Here is a 20,212-nt window from a genome sequence, read left to right on the forward strand (position 1 = left end):
AGCACTTCTTATAAAAATACACAAGATGGCAGCATCAGATTAAGATGGTTTCCGATACTTTAAACACCTATTTGATGACAACATTTTCCAGTTTTCTGTTGTTTAAAAGTACTTGTCCTAGGTGACTAAAAGAATTCTACACTAGTAGTATCTAAAATAATCACTAGGAAAAAAGCATTTAAGACTAAAAATGTAGTTGCTCAAATGTGACATGCTGTTTTCAGATATCTGACTTCTAACATCTGTGTCAGGCACCTGAGTACACTACGCAGTGCATGCAGCGTTAGATACCATGGTAGGCTATTCAAAACAAGCCATATACTAGACAGAGAGTACCAAGGAATTGGTTAGTAAGAAATAAGGATAGTGAAGTCTGAAATACTGCTCTGCTTCAGAGTTTAGACTCATTACTCTGACTTACAGTCACAGCTTTAATGAGAAACATGACTGCACCCCTTGGCCTTTCTTGCTTAGAACTTAATGTTAGCATAATTTTATGGAAAATGCAGATTTGAATCTGTCACTTATCTCACACTTAGATTTCTTAGTTCTTAGCTGTTCACATCAAAAGTAGTTATGCAAAAGGTGAGGTCTTTTTAATTTATTTTCTTAAAAGAAATTGGACACTTGATTTTTTTTTCTTTTTTTTAAATATATTTTTAAGCATCACTGAATTTAGGCATAAGGTGAGTGTCAACATGCTCAGATTGTAGGCAGTTGTGGATACGGACAAAACGAGAACTTTAGGTGCCTGAAGTATTAGGGCACAACTGAGAAGCTTACACAAATGTTAAAGCTGAGAAAATTGTTGATATAGCTGCATCAGTCTCCCTTCAGTCTACTTTGACATAGCAGTATTCAGCTGTCTTTTGATTGTCTGCCGTATAAGTATTAAAACAGAATTTAGACTTCAACTAAAATAAGACATGGTAGATCATTAATCACTAGGCACATCAATTTACAGCTATTGGGAAGGACACTTATTTCTTCACACTGTTATATGGTCTTTAAGAAATTTGTTTTTGAAATACTGCAACAGGTTAGTGAATTGGAGATTCTAGGCAAGATTCCAAAAAAGCACTTGTGGGGATAGGAAATGGGAGTTATACCAAAGAGGGAAAATAATGAATATTATCAAAACTAAGAATGTTTAGAGGAAACTTTCTGTAATATTGAAAACTCAGGAGTCACTGATCAGTTCTGTTAACTGTAAAGTTTGCATAATATACCTTGCATTAGAGTATCTATTAGAAATGTTTGATTTTTTTTTTCTTGATAATTCAGTTATTGTTACAACCCAGTTAAATACATTTTCGTTATATGTGGTCTAGTAAAATTACAGTTTCTTCAAATGATGAAAATTTTCCCTACTAAAGCTGAGATTGAGACAGTCTTGCTGTAGTTGAGATGGTTTAAGCAAGACTACTCCCTTACTGTGTTGTGGAAGCAGTGATTTATGTGTGTGTGTGTTTTCTGAAAGTAATAATGACTTGGTAATAGTCCCTCATTCCTCCCACTTCCTCTACTACCATATGCAGCAGTTGCATTAACTCTCAGATGGTCTAAATGATTAAATAGTTAAAATCAAAACAAATGTTTTAAAACTGTATTTAGCTTTGAAGAGTGCTGGTTCTATTTCAGATATGAAAAATGGCCTTTTGTGCTTGAAGGCTTATCTCTTTCCAGCTGTATCACTTTTCTTCTAATAAAGGATATTACCTGTCCCTACAAACCTTGCTTCATCAAAATTTTAGGAAGGGGTAGGATGCAACCTGACAAATACTAAATTTCTTATTAAGCTAATGTTCTTTTAAAATGGAAAGTATATTTTGAAGAGGAAGAAAGGTTTTAACTATAAAGCAGTAAGATCAATCTTCACTGTGTTTATATGCCTCCTGAGTTTAAATTAAAAATTGAAACACCTTCCTGAGATTAATAGAAAGCTATCTTCAGGATATTTTCAGGCAAAGACGTTACATGATTTTCTTGAAAGGCAAACTGACCATCCTGGATCATAAAGGTTATACTTTGCATTGTATTCACCTCTGCAGTGATTTTCATCCCAAGGGTATGCACAGTTTTGAATGCCATTGCAGACTAAAGAATTATTGATGCACATGTTGCTATGGCAGAAGTAAGTGCTGCCTGAACAGGGAGCTGCAGAAAAGAACAGGAAGACAATATTAGGAATTTGAAAAACCTCACACACTACTTCAAACTAGTAAATTCCTTTTATATTCTTTGACACACATATTCATTCTTTATCACTTTACAGTTTAAACACAATGATTTTTCCTGTGCATCACTTACTATCTGGTCTTTTACTCTACATTCATTTGGTTGCTTTCAGATGTATTATCAATGGTACAAACAAAACTTTCATGCTCCAAATGGGTAGCAGAAAGAGAGTCACACAAAGTAACACAGATAATGGAGGAAGGCTTTAATACTTGTCTTTAAAGACAAAATACCTAAAAATCATATGCTCCCCATCACTATTTAATCTGCTGTGCATCAGCTGTGAAGATGGCGTAGCTGGTTCTGAAGCAGTTCCTGCACATCTGCATTTTAGAGCCCAGAAATATGTTAAGGGAAATCAGATTTCAGCTTGCATAGGACTGTAAGTGTTTCAGTAATTGGAAGAGATTTGGTAACTGGAGGCATGTAAGTCATTCCTGCTTGTGAATCAAAGCTCTTAAATCCTCCTATTAAAGCTAATGCAGGGATTAAGAGAGAGCACAGTTTAGCTTTTTATCTATCTATCAGAAATTTGAAATAAATTAACCAGAAAATTCCTCTAAAGAAGATTTTATGCATCCATGAATGTTCTTCACATTAAAAAGTATAAAAATACCTCCTCAGGATGTTGTGTAATATACATAGTCAATTCTTTATGGCTTCAGGACATTGGACAAGAAGTTGATGCTGCCTTTCTCTGCCTCAGTAGCATGGTATTTTTATCATGGAAATGTCTACTATTAGTGGAGTCAGTTATACATTAAATAGCATAGGCATATGATAGACACTCTACTATTTGCTCTCAAGCCTTTGGCCTCTTGGCAAGCACAGGAAAAAATATCTAGTTAGTTCTTCCTTCTAAATTTGAAAAGAACATGCAAGCTTTGCTTTATAAATAATGGTCCAGTTTATCTTATATGTAGTATAGCTTAAAAAGGATACATATGTAACAGGCTACAATGTCTACTAAAAATATTTTTGACAGTGAGATACAGTAAGTTGTATGAAAGTGCTGTCAAGAATGGCTGATAAGGATCCATGTGTACTTGCTGATGTTTCAGTACAGACCCATATGGAGTTGCATCACTTCTGGAATAGTGGGCAAAGAATTATGATGCAAGACCCTTTCCTTATTTCCCTGGATAAGGGATTTTTTTCATTTTTTTAATCTTTTTTAATGAAGCATTCTGCTGCTGCTTCTCTATCCGTTACCACAGTCTGTAGTTTATGTTCCTGCTTGGTCTCTTTAATGGCTTATGTTCACATATTCATAAAATGGGGCACAGGGACTTCATTTTCTGTGTGTGTTACTTGGAGAGTAGAGTCTCTTTAACAGTCACAGTGATTGACCAGGTCCAGTCCAGGACTTCAAGGACATAGATGGACTKTTCTTGTAACTGCTTCCTAAGACCGGTGCAATGTTAACAGTGTTGTTAATATCTAGCATTATTCATGTGTTGAATCAAGCCAGAAATCAAATACATTGATTTTTAACACTGCCGTTAGCTGAATTACTTTGTCAAATCTGCACCAGGTATGTGAAGTGACTGTCATGCACAGTTAGATCATTTATGTAAATCTTTTCAGAAATATTATTTTCGTGCTTGGCTTCATGTAATTATAAATAGCTTCATGATCTGAAAAGAAGTTAAGCACGGATTCACTATTTTCAGTTAGAATATTTGCATAACACTAGTTTATTTAAAAGTAGTTTTGAATTACCCTGTGAGGAAAATAAAAAGATAGTATGTCAAGTTAGAAGATAAATAAGAACAGCCACATGCCTCTGCAGACTTCCCTTTGTCTATGACTTTTGAGTCTCTTTAAAGTTCAAAATTTGAAAATTTATCTAACCTTAGGAGTAGTCATAATTTCAGCCTCTTACTCAAAAAAAAGACATATTTGCAAAATAAATCAATAATTATGAAATAAGACGTTAACTAAACCCTGTTTTAGCTTACTGAACCCTATCTTTATTGTTTAATCCATTTTATGTTAAACAATAGATCAGTTTTGGAAGAATGTAATTGTTTCTTACTATCATGTACATAAAGTAAGCAATAAGATATTTTTCTTAAAAATCTTTGTCACTTTAGAAAGATTTATTTTACAGAAAGCAATTTTTATCCTGTGTTAAATTTTACTGTTTTACAGAACAAAATATAAAATCTACCTGTTACCTATAACGTGAACTTTTCTGCAGTGTGGTGACCAGGACCCTTTTCAGGACTGGCTACAGACATGTTAGTACTGTCAAAAGAGTTGTTTGTTTGTTTGTTTTTTAAAGCCAAACCTGTAGTATTTATGCTACAAGAAAAAGTTACTGAAAAATTAACCTTTAGGAAAACAGTAGTTTTGATTTCCTAAAGTAAAGTGGCAGATACGTTTTGTTCAGCTCTACCAATGTATTGCAGATCTGCTCTGCAGTTCCAAACTTTGTCCACCTCTGGCCGAAGATGCCACTTCAGTTTTCTGGTTCTGCAATGTGGACAATGTAGTCATTTGTAAATATGGGATGCAGGAAAATTCAATTAAGTTCTGAGAGAAAGTACACAGGAGGAAATCTCATGAAAAGCATGCTTTCAAGAAGCATCATAATTTACAATGAGATAAATGACCATCTCTCTAACCCAGCATATGGAATCTCAATGGAAAATCAGAATAGCATTTACAGCTGTGCTTTTAGTATAGCCTGCTTAATAATTTTGAACTTGGCTTCCTCAACTATGGCTGTCCAGCATAGCTGGGCTTTGTTGAGGGAGTGCATGTGAGAATACTATTTTAGAGCAACAACACATTGGAGAAGGAGGTAGCAGCTGAGGGGTAGCAGGAGGAGGGGGGAATTTCCAGATCTGAAGCTTGAGGGTAGGGATGTGGACAGCAAGAAGATCAGACTCTACAGGGTTACATCTATTTTGTAGCCTTCTGAACCTTGAGTGTGGGCTCAAGAGCCTGTGGTGGGTGTCTAGCAGGGAAGTGGAAGTTAGCTGTTAGTGGGAGAGGGCACTTGAGTCCTGCTGCTGTCTTTTAAGTAAGTCAGTCTGTGCATGTTGTGAGAAGAACTTTGCCTAAGGATGTATTATTATTAAATTCAAGTGAAAAATAATCCTTTTAACAGAGAAGGAAAGCCTTTGTTTAGAAACAGTACTCATAACTATACCAAAGTATTTAATTTATCTAGCTGTATGTGAAGAAAACAGAAACAACTTTTTTTGGTATGTTCTTGCTGCATAATATACAGCTGATGCTTTTCCTTAAATGCCTGAAGTACGCTGATATTGGGAGAATAGGTATTTTAAAAATCTACTTACGATCAACAAATGAAGTGAACAGCATTCTGAATCTGCTTAGTCTGCTGCCTTCGTCTGCCCACATGCGTACCACGCCTGTCCCTGTCTGCAGCACCACATCGTTCGCTACAGTGCTGCAAAACTTTGCCTTCAGGTTTTCAATAGAACTACTTCCATCATATACAGCAACAAAGTTTCTTTTGCATTCATTTGAATGCTCCATTTGATAGTCCAGAAATCGCAAATAAATCTGTTAGGAAAGAGAAAGGAATGGCTCCAGGAAAAGCAATACGCAGAAGAAAATTTTCTTTCTTAGCTTACAGGCCAATCTTGAACAGATGTTCTGTCCCCTTAYGCATATGTGTAACTCCTAATTCACAATGTTTTTAAAATTACGTTAAAATGCATTAAAAAAATGTAATGTCAGTATTGGATGACTTGGAATTTGTCTCAAGTATCTCTATATGTTTCACTTCTCCCCACTCCCCAAAACAATCTTTAGTTAACAATTTACTCGTATGTATTCTCCTTTCCTCTTCAAGAAAACTGAAACCACCACACTGTCGCCAAACAAATCTCTGAGCAACTCTGCTAAATGTACAGTCTATTATTCTAGAAAGAATACAAGAAACATGCTGACAGAATTTGAGCTAGTATTTTCAACTATTTTTTCCCTTTCTTTTTAATTCATAAAAACAGCATGAAGAATAAAAGAGAAGGAATCTAATCAGAAAAGCTCTGAGCTAAAATAAGAAAATTAAAACTCCTAGTTTCAGGCTGGAGGTTAATTACTGAACTGCAGCAATGTTATGGAAGACATAAACCATGAAAACATGAATACTATGGATAACAATAGAAGCAGGAGAATAAATGAACTGGCTATTTAGAAAGAGTTAATAAGTTATTTAAGCCAAATTTAAATCTTCCAGAAGTAAGATGTAATCCAGAAGAAGGCRTGTTTGTATGTGGAAGCTCATTATATGTAGCAAGGAAATAGAAGACTAAGGTGGCACTTGGAAGAGTTAGCAAAGTATTTATCTTGCTTGTTCAAGAAGCTTGTGAAAGAAACTAATTCAGTTAGAACTAATACATTGAAGGATCATAAGGCTTTTAAATTCCTTATATGTTTGTAYTGGAATTCTCAAAATTCCAGTGCAAGCTGATGAGGTTTGTAACTGAGCCACCGAAGTATGCTGAAAAGTCCATCTTAAACTTTAAAAATTCCTTTTGAAGGTATCTATTTTGCATCAGGAAGACACTGTCCACGTGGAAGCTGAAGTCTCCTAGTCCATGTGAGATGAGGTCCTAATCTATGAGGTCTCCAGCACATTCTTCAGATGTGCCTGGGTCTTGACTCTACAGGTTTTAAGTGCAGTTTATAGTTACCTCTGAATCTGATGCAGTGAACGCTAATGACCTTTCCAYAGTGCAGTTTTTCATGCATTTGCCTAACGGCAACAATCACAAATTTCTGTTGAGCTTCTGAAGTGAAGACAGGCTGGACAAATACCATGCTTATTACTGCCATATTACTTATTCTTCTGCCCTTTTGCTGGATGTCATTTTTAATCTCAGCTAGTGCCAAAGCCTTTTAAAAGTGAGTTTTAAAGATTTCACTAAAACAAAAACACCACCTTTATGTGGAAAAAAAGGATTCCTCCCCACCATACACCTAACAGGCACTGTTAAAAATACAATAGAAGACTGGTAACTGCTTTGTACTCTGGTTCTTCCTTTTTTTCTCCAGAGTTTTCCTGAGGCTAGCCCTTTCTCCCCTTGCACATGCTGTGAGAAGGTGCAGCCTGTGCCGTATTATCTCATGTTTCATCTCACACTGTTTTGTGAAAATAGTACTTTGTTATATGTAAGTATTTTCCCTTGTGACTTTGCGCACGCGTGCGTGTGTGTATGTGTGTGTCAGCATCACGATCTGCAAAGTGATATTCAGTAAATACATTTATTTTGCCACTGTCTTTGTCAGATTTACTGGCAGAAATTCTCAGCCATGCTGAGAACCTGTCTGCCATTGACATCACGTCTCATAGATCTAAGTGTGGGCAGTGGCTGCTAGTGTTTGCTCTGAAAGATGTTATTTTCATTTAAGGATTGCCTTTATATGTGCTGTGAAGTTACAATGGAAGCTAAAAATAAATTAGTACATTTTTAATAGCTCTATTCTGTGTGTGAAAACAAAAGAAAAATTAATTAAAAGGGCTCAGCTCAGCAAAAGCTCCTTCTGGTTAGTGTGCCAGGCAAGTAGATTTTGTCAAGGCTTCAGATGCCCTGAGAGGATAAGATATAAAAGGTCTTGACTCTTGACTTATATTGATTAAACTATTCTAGAAATTCTATGAAACCTAGAGGTAATTTATTAAATGTCTTTTATGCAGACTTTTAAAAGTCCTTTCATTGCTGCAGTTGCGTCAGTTTTACAATTTTATTATTACAAAATCAAATTGAAGAAATTAAGAATTTTCCATGTTGATTTTTCTCATGAGACTACACCCTATTTTATCATCATAATTCTGCCAGAATTGAAGTTTGAGAAACCAGTGTCAGAATACCAAGAGTTATTTTTTCTGTAATGTTTTAACTCAGTAATTTAGGATGATGATCTAATCTCAAGACTGACCCAAGTACAACTGTGCCTTCTGGCAACCTTCAATAATCTATTAAAATACTTAAGAGTAAGACCTGGTGCACTCAAGTGCAAATGTAAAGAGAAAATTGTTTTTTTATTGTTTCTGGAAGAACTGCTGCTATTACTTTGTCTAGTATGGTGCTCTTGGGAGTTGAGCCACTTCCTCAAAGACTCAGATACATTAATACAGTTTTAGTTTCTCTCTTGCTCTGTCCTCTTATTACTTTCTTTTAGGTTGCTGTTTTAATTTGGAAGTTGGAAAATAAGGCTGGTTAGTTAACCCTTAGGAGTATGCAAGAAAGCATAGAATATGTTCATGATCTTGACAATGCTATTTAAAGTATTTTTTGATTTTATGTACATTAAAACAATAGTACTCACTTTAACGTACACACTTAGAAGCAAAATTACAAATGAATATGTTACTGGGAAGAAAACATGTATTCTTCACTGCAACTCATAAGTAATTAACAAGTATGTAATTCTGTAACATCACCTAAGTCCTCTTTCTGAAAGCAGGCTAAAGCTATTATATTTTGGAATTATGAATAGGACTTTATCCTTCTCTCTGACCAAGAATAATGCTCAAGTTGCTTATAATGAGCATAAGATAGTGCTGTTTTCTTAAGCAGACTATGTAGTTCTGTTAGCCCAATCATAAATGTTAGGTACTTAGGCATCTAATGCTGATTTTTGGCTCTAACATTTAATATGCCCCTGTAGGGCTTGGGCAGAAAAGTTCTAAAAAATTTTATTATGGCACTTTAACATGACATGATCCTATAGCAAAGTTGGAAGAGAAAGAATGCCAGCRCCTCAGCCATTTCCAGGTAAAGCCCTTCATTTTACCTCAGACTCCTGATGAAGATAGGTTTTAGCTAAAGTGCCAGATTGTGAATAAGATTAGGCAAGGAGCAGTTAGGTTTTCTGTTGACTTTGAACAGAGCCAAATTCCCAGCAGAACCACTGGCAACAAAATTTTAAACTATGGCAGCAAGATTTGCTAGAGTTTATYAAAAGTCTTCAGTTAGCATTTTTGCCTGGAATTTTCCCATAAAATAGGCCAAGTCAAAGGCACTTGAAAAATGTTTTCAAATTTATTTTATATTTTAAATTTCAAATATTAGGAATAAAGCAGTTGTTGACTTGCTATGTAAGTTTAATTTCAGAAACAATCATCTATCTGGACTTCCTGAGCCACTGATACATAATTCATTTCAGTGAAAGTGAGATATTATGCAAATTACAGTTAATGACTTATTACCTGTTAATAATGGCTTGGAAACACATTATAGACTGAATTATATGAATGAAACCCACCTTAGCATTTGGAGTGGCCTTAATTGTCCATATGCAGTCAACTGCTTGTCCTGGTTTTGTTTTTTCTTCTTGTTCTACTTGACTGGAACGTACTATTCCATCAGCTCCTGAGAGCTCAAACTGGCAGTCTAGAGAGAACATACACCTTGTTGTCAAATGCAATACTATATTGCTTTAAAATTGCATATATTAAAAAAATGGTACTGTAATACTAGACCTGGAATGGGATTTAAAATACCTCCCAGGTAAGTGAAGTCAGGATCTGTAACAGAAAGAAGTCATGAATCACAAGGGCTATCAACGCTTGAGAATAACTTCAAGGTTTAGTATAATCTGGAGATGATGTCCATTTTTTATTATGTCACAGTAGAAACTGCCAGAAAGTTTACTGAATCAATTGAGGGGTACAGAGACATAATTTTTTTAGCTGATGTATTATTCCACAATAATTGACCATATCTGAATACAGTAGTTCAGTAGTGATACCTGAGATGTCCAGCATAACACCAAAAAGTATTATTCAGTATTTTGTTGCTGTATCATTCTACATTCTGATATGTAACTGTGCTAGTTCTTACTGAAGTCACTGGAGCTCCACAAGAGTACAGTGAGATCTTTCTCTGTGCAACATTTTGATCTAATGCTAATGCTGTCTAGCTGTATACAGTTTGAACTGGAGTAGTTTAGTAGTAAAGTAGAATAGACTAACATTCTGAATTTGCTAATTGCTATTAATAATGAATATAGAGAAAGGCAGTTTAGTACTAAAGACTGTATTTTTCTCTTGGGTACCCATGCCTCTTTCATTAGCATAGTTCTAGACATTATTTATGAAAGCAGAATGTAGCCTTGGTATTTCCTGTAATCTTGTCTTCTACATGCAACATCTGTTTATACAGTATGTATCTGTATATACTACTGGTGAGCTAAGAATATACTTTTCACAATGTTTAAATGGTGGTGCTCGACTTTACTGAGACTAGGCTTTGGCTAAAAGTGGGTCTGTATGGGCTTGCATGTCCAAGGCTAACGTTTCAATGATCAGGTTAGTGTGTCCTTACAAACCACCATGTAAACTCAAAAGATAGGGGCGCACACAGGTGTATCACAGAAAATCACTGTATTTTGGCACATTATAGTGTCTATATGCATGTAAAATGTTAGTCTATTCAAAGAAAGGGCTAGGTTCATATGAAAGCATATGCTCATTTTGGACAAAATCCTGTTCCAAATGGAACATCCCATATTTGGCTCTTTCTATGATCCTCTAAATGTTTCTCTTTGTAGAACGTTTATCGCTTCCACCAGTGCAAAAATCCTGAGCTTAGCTTATGACTCAGTACAGTTAAGAAAATGCCTTCTCTACCCTCTTTTGGTTTAATTACCTATAGTGAAACCTATGGTTACTGTCTGCAAAATTCTGCAAGAGATTTTCAACCTTCTTTGTAAACCAAAAGCCAAGTGTCTAAAAGTGAGGGGAGTGTGCATGTCTTCCTCCATTTTCATAGTCCCAAAATATTTTACCCTACTTTGTGCAAACGTGGAGGAAGGAAAGAAAAAATATCCATCTTTCAGTTCCTACAATCTACTGTGAAAATAAAATACATTTTAAATGTATATTTAAAGTCTCAGCCTGGGACTAGGCTAAATCAGCTTTGAAAGTGATGCTAATGAAATGTCTTTAGAAATGGACTTAGCAAAATGCAGAAGTACTGTCCCTATGTAAACATTTTAGCACAATATTCCCACTTGACTGGTCATCATGTTAATCTGAACAGTTTCCAAGTTTAAATCCCTAGCAGGGTATACAGTTCTATAAGTAGTAATATATAATTACATATAGTGTTTTCATGTGCTCTAAGAGTAAAGACAGCCAGGTAAAGAGGAAATAAAAATGTTATACCAGTGTATACATTTATAGTAGTAGTGATAGCTGAAAATTYTATATTGTTTTTGTCCCAAAGGACAATAAAATGCTCATAACTACACATGTACAGTATCTATGAAGTATAACAACTATGCATTGCACAAGGAGATCAAATCAAATTGTCTTGTAAAAAGAATGCCCTACTAATTCTAAGTGGCTTCATAGAGCAGATGTAGTTTTTGCCTATCTAAAGTCACTGTCAGCATATTATACTCTCCTTCATATCCTGTAAACTACATGGTACTTTGTCAGAACAAAGAACAAATCTGTTTGTGGTTTGAGGGAATCTAGTTATATTAATAGCTGAGGCTTAGGCTATATAGATATTTCTTTTGGATTTTCAGACTAGAGATTTAAAAATCTCCACCACCAGTGGTGGAACAGCTATGAACAAGAGCAACTGACTTCTTCACTAGGAAATGCCTGTGCTCAATCTTCTAAAGTTTTTTAAATTGAGCATGTCCTACGATTAACAAGACTGAGACACTCTTAACTATAACATTGTTGCTTTGACTTCAGAAGCACTTATGACAACTCTAGACTGCCAGCATAAACAAAGCTCAATGGGAGCAGACGGTCATTAATTCACTCACAATTGTAGACATATTTACCTGGTATAAATGAATACTTTGCTTGAAATCCCTTTCCTTCCAGCTCCTCATCAGAAGTAAACTTGATCCACATAAATCTCCCTGTTGATCTAATTAGTGAAGGACTTTTCAGACCACAGTAACGATCGATGAGAGGGGAGAAACCGAAAGGTCCATCTCGAACCTCCAGATGATCAAAACGGCATTCAAATGAGGGTTCTATATAATAAGGTTCATCAAAGGTCAACTCAATTCTTTGTCGTGGAGCAGCTGGGCATAAAAAAAATGAGCAAAATATTAAATGAGAATATATAAAACACATATGAAGATAAGAAATAAGGAAGAGAGAACTTCCAAAATAGCAAGATAAAAAAGAGATACTGGACGCTTCTCAAAATAAATCTGACAGTCTGCCATAAAAACTCAGATATACTGAAATAAAAATTCAAAAACCATAATGTGTAGAAGATACTGTTCCATAAACTTTATGAATCTTTTTGTTTGGTCTTTCTTGAAAAGTTAAGCATTCAGAAACTGCATAAACTTAAAGCAGCACTTGCAAGATATTAACATATATACAAAAGTATTCAAACAAGTTTTAATACTAAAATAAAACATAAAACAGTGTTTTGTGGGAGCAAAGTACAAAAAAGAAGACAAAACATTAAGAGATGTAGAAAACAATGGAAAAGAAAGATGCCAAGAACAACTCACTGATATATTTCCTAAAAAATAAGTCAAATACAGAGATTCACTGGCCCCAGTAGCAGGAGACATCTTTTATTAAACTGTTCAGAAAAGTGTAAATGCTTCATATTTGTTATCGATATGCAGGTGATTATAAATGTTGATAGGTCTGAACCAGTAACAGCCTAGCATCAGAATTTGGATTAGCCCCCTAAATCCTGATGAAGTGCAGCTACGGCTCTACGGCTACTTTTTGATGCGACTTTTGCATCTGGAGATTTGTAGACTGCATGCCAGTTTGGAACTGGGACTTTATATTGTATGCATAACTTCAGTGTTTCTTGTTCTTGTCACCTATTATGCTGTGTCAGCTTTCAGATATACCAGTTGATACAATTAAAGAATCATATGCTGTCAGGTTCTTCTGAATGCACAAAGGATTTATTTATACATCTCTAGATCATTTAGATGTGATGCCATACTCTCATATGAATTAGAGAAACAAATCTGTGCTGCTAATTTGCACATATTAGCAGTGGTCTGCAGGAAGGACCACAGCTTAGCTAGGAGTGCATTTGTCTCAGTGAGATTCTCCCGATGTTTCTCTGTACTGACTGTGAAGATAAAGGCATAGAAACTGATTCTGTACCCTATGGAAACTGTCTTGCACAAAGGAGATCCAGCAATGGATCAGGTGTGTCCCAAAGCTGAAGTAGGATGGGATATCTGCTCTACCAGGCCTTCAGTTATAAGGAAGATGCAAAACTCTAAAAATACAAGCATACAAACAAAAATGATGGCCTCTATTAACCAGCGCTCAACTGCTCAACTGACAGTAACTGATATGTTACTGGAAACATTTTAATGAATTGATATGAATCTGAGGAAAAAGCTGCCTAGTGTTTTTACCTGACTTAGTGGTTTTTTGGATCTTAATAAGAGAAGAAAATAATTAGAGTCCCAAGTCTTGCAGTCTTTAAACCAGGATACTCCCATTAGAACATGTTTTTTCTTGTTAATGATTTTTTTTGTCCCTGTCATGTAACTTTGATAGTGACCTTAGCAGTGCTAGCAAACATGTATTTTTAGGAAAGTGCTGTGGTGCCAGTCAGATATGTCTTTTTATTAATAAAAAACAGCATAAAGGTTCTCTGTCTGTGAGATGGCCCTAGAACAATATAATATGTTCTGGTAAATGCGAAGATAGTTTTCAACCATCTTCTGCAGTTTATTATCAGCAACACAGAGTCATAGTAAGATAACAAGCTAAAATTTTTATCTCGTTAGTTCTGTGTCTTCATAGATTAGAGTGGATCTTATGTTGCTCTGACTAGATACGAGACATATCTTATTCCGTATTGTTAATTCTTAAATGCTTGCATTTTCTATTCCTTTGTTGTTATTACTTTGGAGAGCAAGTTCAATTTCTTTCCCAATGAAATGGCTGCAGAACTGATTATGTTACCAATATGGCTATACATTACTTGACAATACAGTAAAATGACACAGCCTTAACAGTTCAGAGTTATCCATTTGACAGTAAGATTACAGCACAACAAAACAGAAACAGAGCCTATACCTTCTAAGATATAGATACACTCTTGATTTGGTGGGTACATGTTAGGATAGTTTGGCGAAGCAAAGTGTCCTCCATTACTTGTCCTTACCCAGTTATCACACTGGGTAGGAGGAATGCGGTTCACTCCAATATTTTGCCCACCTTAAGAGGAAAAAAAAAAAAATCATGATCAAATGTCTCCTGTAAGCAGGCTGATTGATTTTGCAAAGAAAACACTTACGTAGAGTGATAGTCTATTAAAGAAGAAACACATTTGTTTTGGTTGAAAAACCTCTTACTGCACATGCCAAAATTTAATATTTAGCTAATAAAATCTTCTTTTGTTTAATTTAGCAGTGAGATATATCTTGAAGAAATCACAGTTTTAGAGTGTGAGATCTGTACAGTAATACTTGGGAAGGGAAGAGAGGAAGTAATTTTTACACAGATGAGTTTAATTCTTGATTCTCTTATTTCTAAGTCATATAGTCACAGTGGCTGGTAATATAGCAGCACTATTTTATGGCCTGCTTCTTTTCCATCCCTGTGCCAATATAATGTGAAATATTTGTAAACATTTACTACTTCTGGCCCTGATAACAAAGTATACTGAAGTACATGACTCTTAGGCTGAATATTTATTTACAAAAATTTGTTAGAATACTGAATGATTATAATGTGTAACAGAATACTTATAATATGTAAATGCATTGAATACAGCAATGGCAATTAATGAAGTAAAATTACTCGCTGTAGATAGATTGCACTAGTAGCTAAGAGTCTCGTTTAAGATCAAAGCTCTTCTAGATGTACAGAGAAATATGATTCTTGGTTGAGAATCATATTTCTGCCATACTGGACCATTTGCAGGATCTTTTAGTCCAGTTTTCCTTATCCATGCAGAAAGGGCTTGGGAATAGTGTGCTCTCTCTGACATTTGTGTAAAGCATCTTTGCATTTTCTCTTTGGTATCTGCAGAACTGGAGAGAATAAGACACAAGCTATTTCATTTCTGCTAGATTTTCCTCAATTTCACAGGGAATGCTCTCATGATGTTATTTATACTTATGCAGTCTTTCCCTGGAGACCTTTGAGAAGCGAGACCATGCTGAAACAGGTCTTAGCTGCCTCTGTAGGCAGGTTATATTGCTTTCACTGGAATCTTGGCAGCCTTTGGTTTTTGGGGGTGAAACCTTAGTCTCTCCTACAGAAATTGATAAAGAAACTTCTGTAGGTGTCAGTTTCTCTCCTATATATGGATTGCTCCCAGATATGAGAAAATAAGATTTGTTAAACTGTTGTCTTCCTCTTCCAGGAGGCATTGGCTTCAAAAATGTTCGTGGGTGGACTGTTTGTTTGAAAAGCTTGTTGTCACATACAAAAAACCGTGAATTTCTGTGGTGTTTCCTCCCATCTTTAAGGTCTAAAACCTTAGAATTTTAACTGGGTGAGTGAAATTCCATATTCTTTGTGACTAAACAGCCTGTTCAATTGGAAAAAATGCAGTAAATAAGGGGAAAGATGGATAATATTGAGATTCATTTTTTAATTAAAGAGCTGTTAGTACCTGAACACAAATACTTTCTTTGAATTATTTTGCTTCATTCAAAATTACAAAACTCTTACATTTTTTGAAAGAAAATCGTCAACCCAAATCTGTACCTTGTGTCTTCTGTGCAACAGCAATCCCTTCCACTACAAGAATTGTTACCAGCAACACTGATGAGAAAAGTGTGACAGGAAAAACATCAGTAATCAAACAAAAATTAAGGCTATCTTCTACAGCCCTGATTCATGCAAATCCCCGTATCACTAACAACAAGAGCAACAAAAACAGAATATACAAAAATAATTAATGTATTCTTTTAAATTTCAGCTTTAGGACACCTGTGCTGTTTAAGTGTACTGTAGGTACTTTTTCCACATTCCTGAAGAAGGTGTTTATGAGAATAGCAATTTACTGTTTGAAGGGACTTCAAGAATCTTTTCTAGAGTATCTATCAACTTATAAGCATTTTATAAAATTAAATGGAATCTACCTTCTTTATAACTTTTATATCCTGAAACAGAATGTTTGGCTGCTGTAGTGAACCATATTTATAATAAAACTCCACATGCATTAACATGCATACAAAAGACTTCTGTAGCTCATAAGAAGTAATTAGGACCACAGGAGACAGTGCGCAGTCTTATCCCTAAGGGGATTTCAGAATCATTGTAGAATTGTCCTTGCAAGACTGACTGCAGTGATGCTGCCACAATACCTGTGATTTATGCAAATGTTGTGGTAGCAGAAAACACACAGATTAGAAGAGGTTCTAATGATGGAGAGCTGTACTCTGGGCAGTGACAACAGTTAGGATGTTGACAGCTTTTGCCCACTGTTGCAAGCACTCTGGTTTGCTGGTGTGTTTTTTTAGGTTTAAATTGTAAAAATCATTCTACTTGCTGAAGATTCTCTTTTATACTCTTTCCCCCAAACCTTTTTCTCCTTCTCTTGCTGCCTTCTCTCCTTTCATTCTCTGTTAGACTAACACCTTTATCAGAAAAAGATAAAGAACAGAATATAAGTGTACACAGATAAATATACTATATAGGGAAAAGAATCATGATAGCTTTGTAAATACAAATCATGTTCCAAAGACCTACCAAAATTCTCTGAAAGAGTCAGCAGGTATGAGGCTAAGAAAAATGTGGCTGATATAGTTTATTTGGATTTCCAAGAGGCTTTTGATAAGAACAATCACCAAAAGCTCTTTAAAAAAAAATAACCACCTGTGAGGTAAGTGGGAAGATTTTGGAATGGATGAAATAGGTTAAGAAATAAGAAAGACAGGCCAAGAGTAAATGGTCAGGTCTCTGGATGGTGGGAAGTCACCAGAGGAGTTGCACAGGAATTCATGTTGTTCAGCATGTTCATAAATAGTCTGGAAAAGGGGGTGAATACTGAGATGAGAGAATTAATTAATGGTACTAAGTTGTTTAAGACAGTAAAAACAAGAGCTGTCCTTGAAGAATGACTGAGTATAATGGTTATTAACATGATAGGTAAAGTTTAGTATAGGTAGATACCTAGTGAGGCACTGGATAAAACTTTAACTTTGCACGTAAGGATATGGGCTCTGAGCTGACCATTATGACTCAGAAGTGAGTTTTTAGGATTCTGATAGGTAGTTCATGAAAGCATCAGCTCATAAAGGCAGTCCAAAACCCAAATCATTTGGCAGGGATTACCAGGAAAGAAATAGAGAATGAAACAGTGTATAATTATGCCACTGTTCAAATTTGTGGTTTGCTTCCATCTTGATTATATCTACAATTCTGTACCCACATCTTAGAGAAGATATAGAAGAACTGAAAAAGGTCCAGTTAAAGGCAATACAGCTTCCATGTAAGGAATGATTAAATAGATTAGGACTTTTCAGTCTGGACAGAAGCTGACTGAGAGGAGTTATGAGACAAGTTATAAAATCACAAGTGTCATGGAGATGGTGAATAGAGAGCAACTAGTTGTTGCTTCTTCCAAGAGGGGAAAAAGCAGGGGCTATCAGATCTAGGAACTGGCATGTTCAAAATAAACTATGTTTTTTTTCTAATGCACATGTCATAAAACATATTTAAGCTGGAGAATTCTTTTTAAAAAACCTACCAAGCCATGAGTTGTTGGAAGTCTAGGATGATATTTAGGGGAGGTATCATGATATATTTTTTCTCATTTTTTATATCCTTCTTGAGATAATCTGCTTTTACATCCCCGTGAAAGACAAGATACTGGGCTAGATGGACCTGTGATTTGACCTGGTATGGCCTCTCCCATGTTCTTATTTTACTTGTTCATACTAAGTCAAACAGGCATGGCCTTACTCTGTAGAATAAAGATTTCAGGAGGAATTTTATTGTCATATTCAAGAGGTTCATGTTATTTTCCCAATTTTTCCCTCTCATTGATCAGGCATTTTAACAGCTCATGTTGAAATGGTATTTTCTCTGGCTGTTTTCCCTGCATTGCTGTTAGACTTTCAGCCCTTCAGAGAACACAAGAGTGAGCATGCACTGTGAACTATGGTGATCTTGAATTCTTAGGGATGCTACGGTAATCTTGGCATAGATATAATATCTTGTGAAAGGAGGGGAAGAATAAAAATCTGTCCCTGACTGGGCACTGGCACTTCTGTTCTATTAGGTATGTTTCTGCTGCCCTTTCTTCTCTCTACCTATGTTAAAACAGACTGTATATAGTTATGAGATCTTCCTCACTGCTTTTTCCCTTGTGAGACAAGTACACAACTTTGGGTGTTCCAAAATACCGTATGAATCTGGTAAGTAAGAGTTCAATCCTAGAGGCATATTTGATTTTTATGGATGATTATCTGATAGTAGGTCAGATCTAGCTAGTTTTGCACTTTCCATCTAGACAATATATACATAATTTAATTAGCGTTAATCTACAGAAGAAATACTTCCTAGCTGTAATTATCCCAATGCAAAGGGTCAGTCGTTAATCATTGCTGACTCACTCTAGATTGAAAACTGATTACTCAGAGGTAACTGTCTAGTATTCATTACTTGTCTTCAAATTACGGGTGGTCTCTAGTTATTAAAGCAAAATAAGCAAAAATCTCATCTTCATTGATATATGATTGACATTAATTTTCAGAGATTGAATCTTTAGTATTTCGTATTATAAATGCTACAATTTCAAAAGTATTTTCAGTTTGTTTTTTCAGACCCTCTGTTTAAACTGTGAAATTCAAAGACCTAAATTTCAGTGCATTATATTATAATGCATTTATATTCTTGAGATTGCTTGTTCCTAACAAGTGGCTATAAAGTTGTCTTTGTATTTTCTCTGTTCTTTCCTATGCTAGTTTAGGAGTAACGTTTTAAAGTTAGCTTTTATCACTGAAGTAAATGCATGTAAATAATGTGTCAGTATGTTCTTTTATTGAATTGATCTTACTTAAAGATGTGTTATACCCAGCCTCTATTTTGAAAGGGCATAACAATCTCAAATCAATTTACACCACTTTATAATTTGTTGTACTGCTTCCTACAATGAGAAATGAGTGTTGTGTTTTTCTCTTAAACAAAGCAAACAAACACAGAAACCCTGTATAAGAAAAATAAATATTTTCATAACTAACAACATTGACACAGCTAGTCACCATTAAATAACAATTAAAAACTTGTATTTTAGTACAGCTATCTACTATGGCTGTTAGGCATAACTTTTTTTTTCTTTTTCATCTTAAAAATATCAGTAGACCTCTATGTTTATTTCAATGAAAGTGTTCTCTTCTGCAGACAGACAGCACCAGAATAGATACTCAGTTACACCATCCAGCGACTTCTCTTTTTGAAATGATGCAGATACAGAAACAGGCCTCCTAAAAGGACTTCAGAAAATCTGACTGGTTTCCGCTAAAGCCTATGCCGTTTCTATAAATAGCCCAGAGCTGTGTATATCTGTGSAAGTGTAAAAGAATAGTGCATGTTGCCTGCAGAACAGCATGGATATAGAGGCAATTACAGCAGATAAATGGGCTGAATATTTGTCTTACTGTCTTCCTTTTCTCATGTTATATGGCTGCATGGGTATAATAACTACAGGCCACTTTCTCTTTGTCCCCTTGCCCTTTTTGTCCTCTTCATTTTTAACCTCTTCCAACTCTTGTCTTTCTCTAGCAATGCCTGTCCTCCTCATGCTCTCAAAGATCCTCAAGATGTATTCAAAGCAGCCCAGGTACTAAATGTTTAAGAGCTTTCCTTAGCCATTGATTTTATCCCTGGTAATAGTAAAATAAATAAATAAATAAATAAAAAAAAGAGGTGTCTCAACAATTAATATTCTATACATGGGCTGTCCTTATCTCTGTGGCATTGCTACCAAAAAGGTGGAGAGAGAACTTGTATCTGTTCTTGTGAGAGTGCTGAGGTAGCGTTGCCTTAAGCTGGGTGCAT

At 35.4% G+C, this 20,212-nt stretch overlaps 1 protein-coding gene across 1 annotated transcript in view; it reads right to left on the minus strand.

Moving 5' to 3' along the window:
• Positions 1-19,955, minus strand: part of NETO2 (neuropilin and tolloid like 2) — a 21,354-nt gene extending 1,399 nt beyond the window's left edge. The window contains exons 1-8 of the mRNA XM_085303734.1: positions 19,886-19,955; positions 15,914-15,970; positions 14,273-14,413; positions 12,028-12,276; positions 9,707-9,751; positions 9,490-9,617; positions 5,550-5,778; positions 2,044-2,157 (exon numbers count right to left, since the gene is read on the minus strand). Coding sequence (XP_085159860.1) covers positions 2,044-2,157; positions 5,550-5,778; positions 9,490-9,617; positions 9,707-9,751; positions 12,028-12,276; positions 14,273-14,413; positions 15,914-15,970; positions 19,886-19,955 — 1,033 coding nt within the window. The remainder of the gene's footprint in view (positions 1-2,043; positions 2,158-5,549; positions 5,779-9,489; positions 9,618-9,706; positions 9,752-12,027; positions 12,277-14,272; positions 14,414-15,913; positions 15,971-19,885) is intronic.
• Positions 19,956-20,212: the final 257 nt, after the last annotated feature.

Source organism: Rhea americana, unplaced genomic scaffold, assembly GCF_003343005.1.
Source record: "Rhea americana isolate MKP2758 unplaced genomic scaffold, rheAme1 scaffold_20, whole genome shotgun sequence".
Lineage (NCBI taxonomy): Eukaryota > Metazoa > Chordata > Aves > Rheiformes > Rheidae > Rhea > Rhea americana.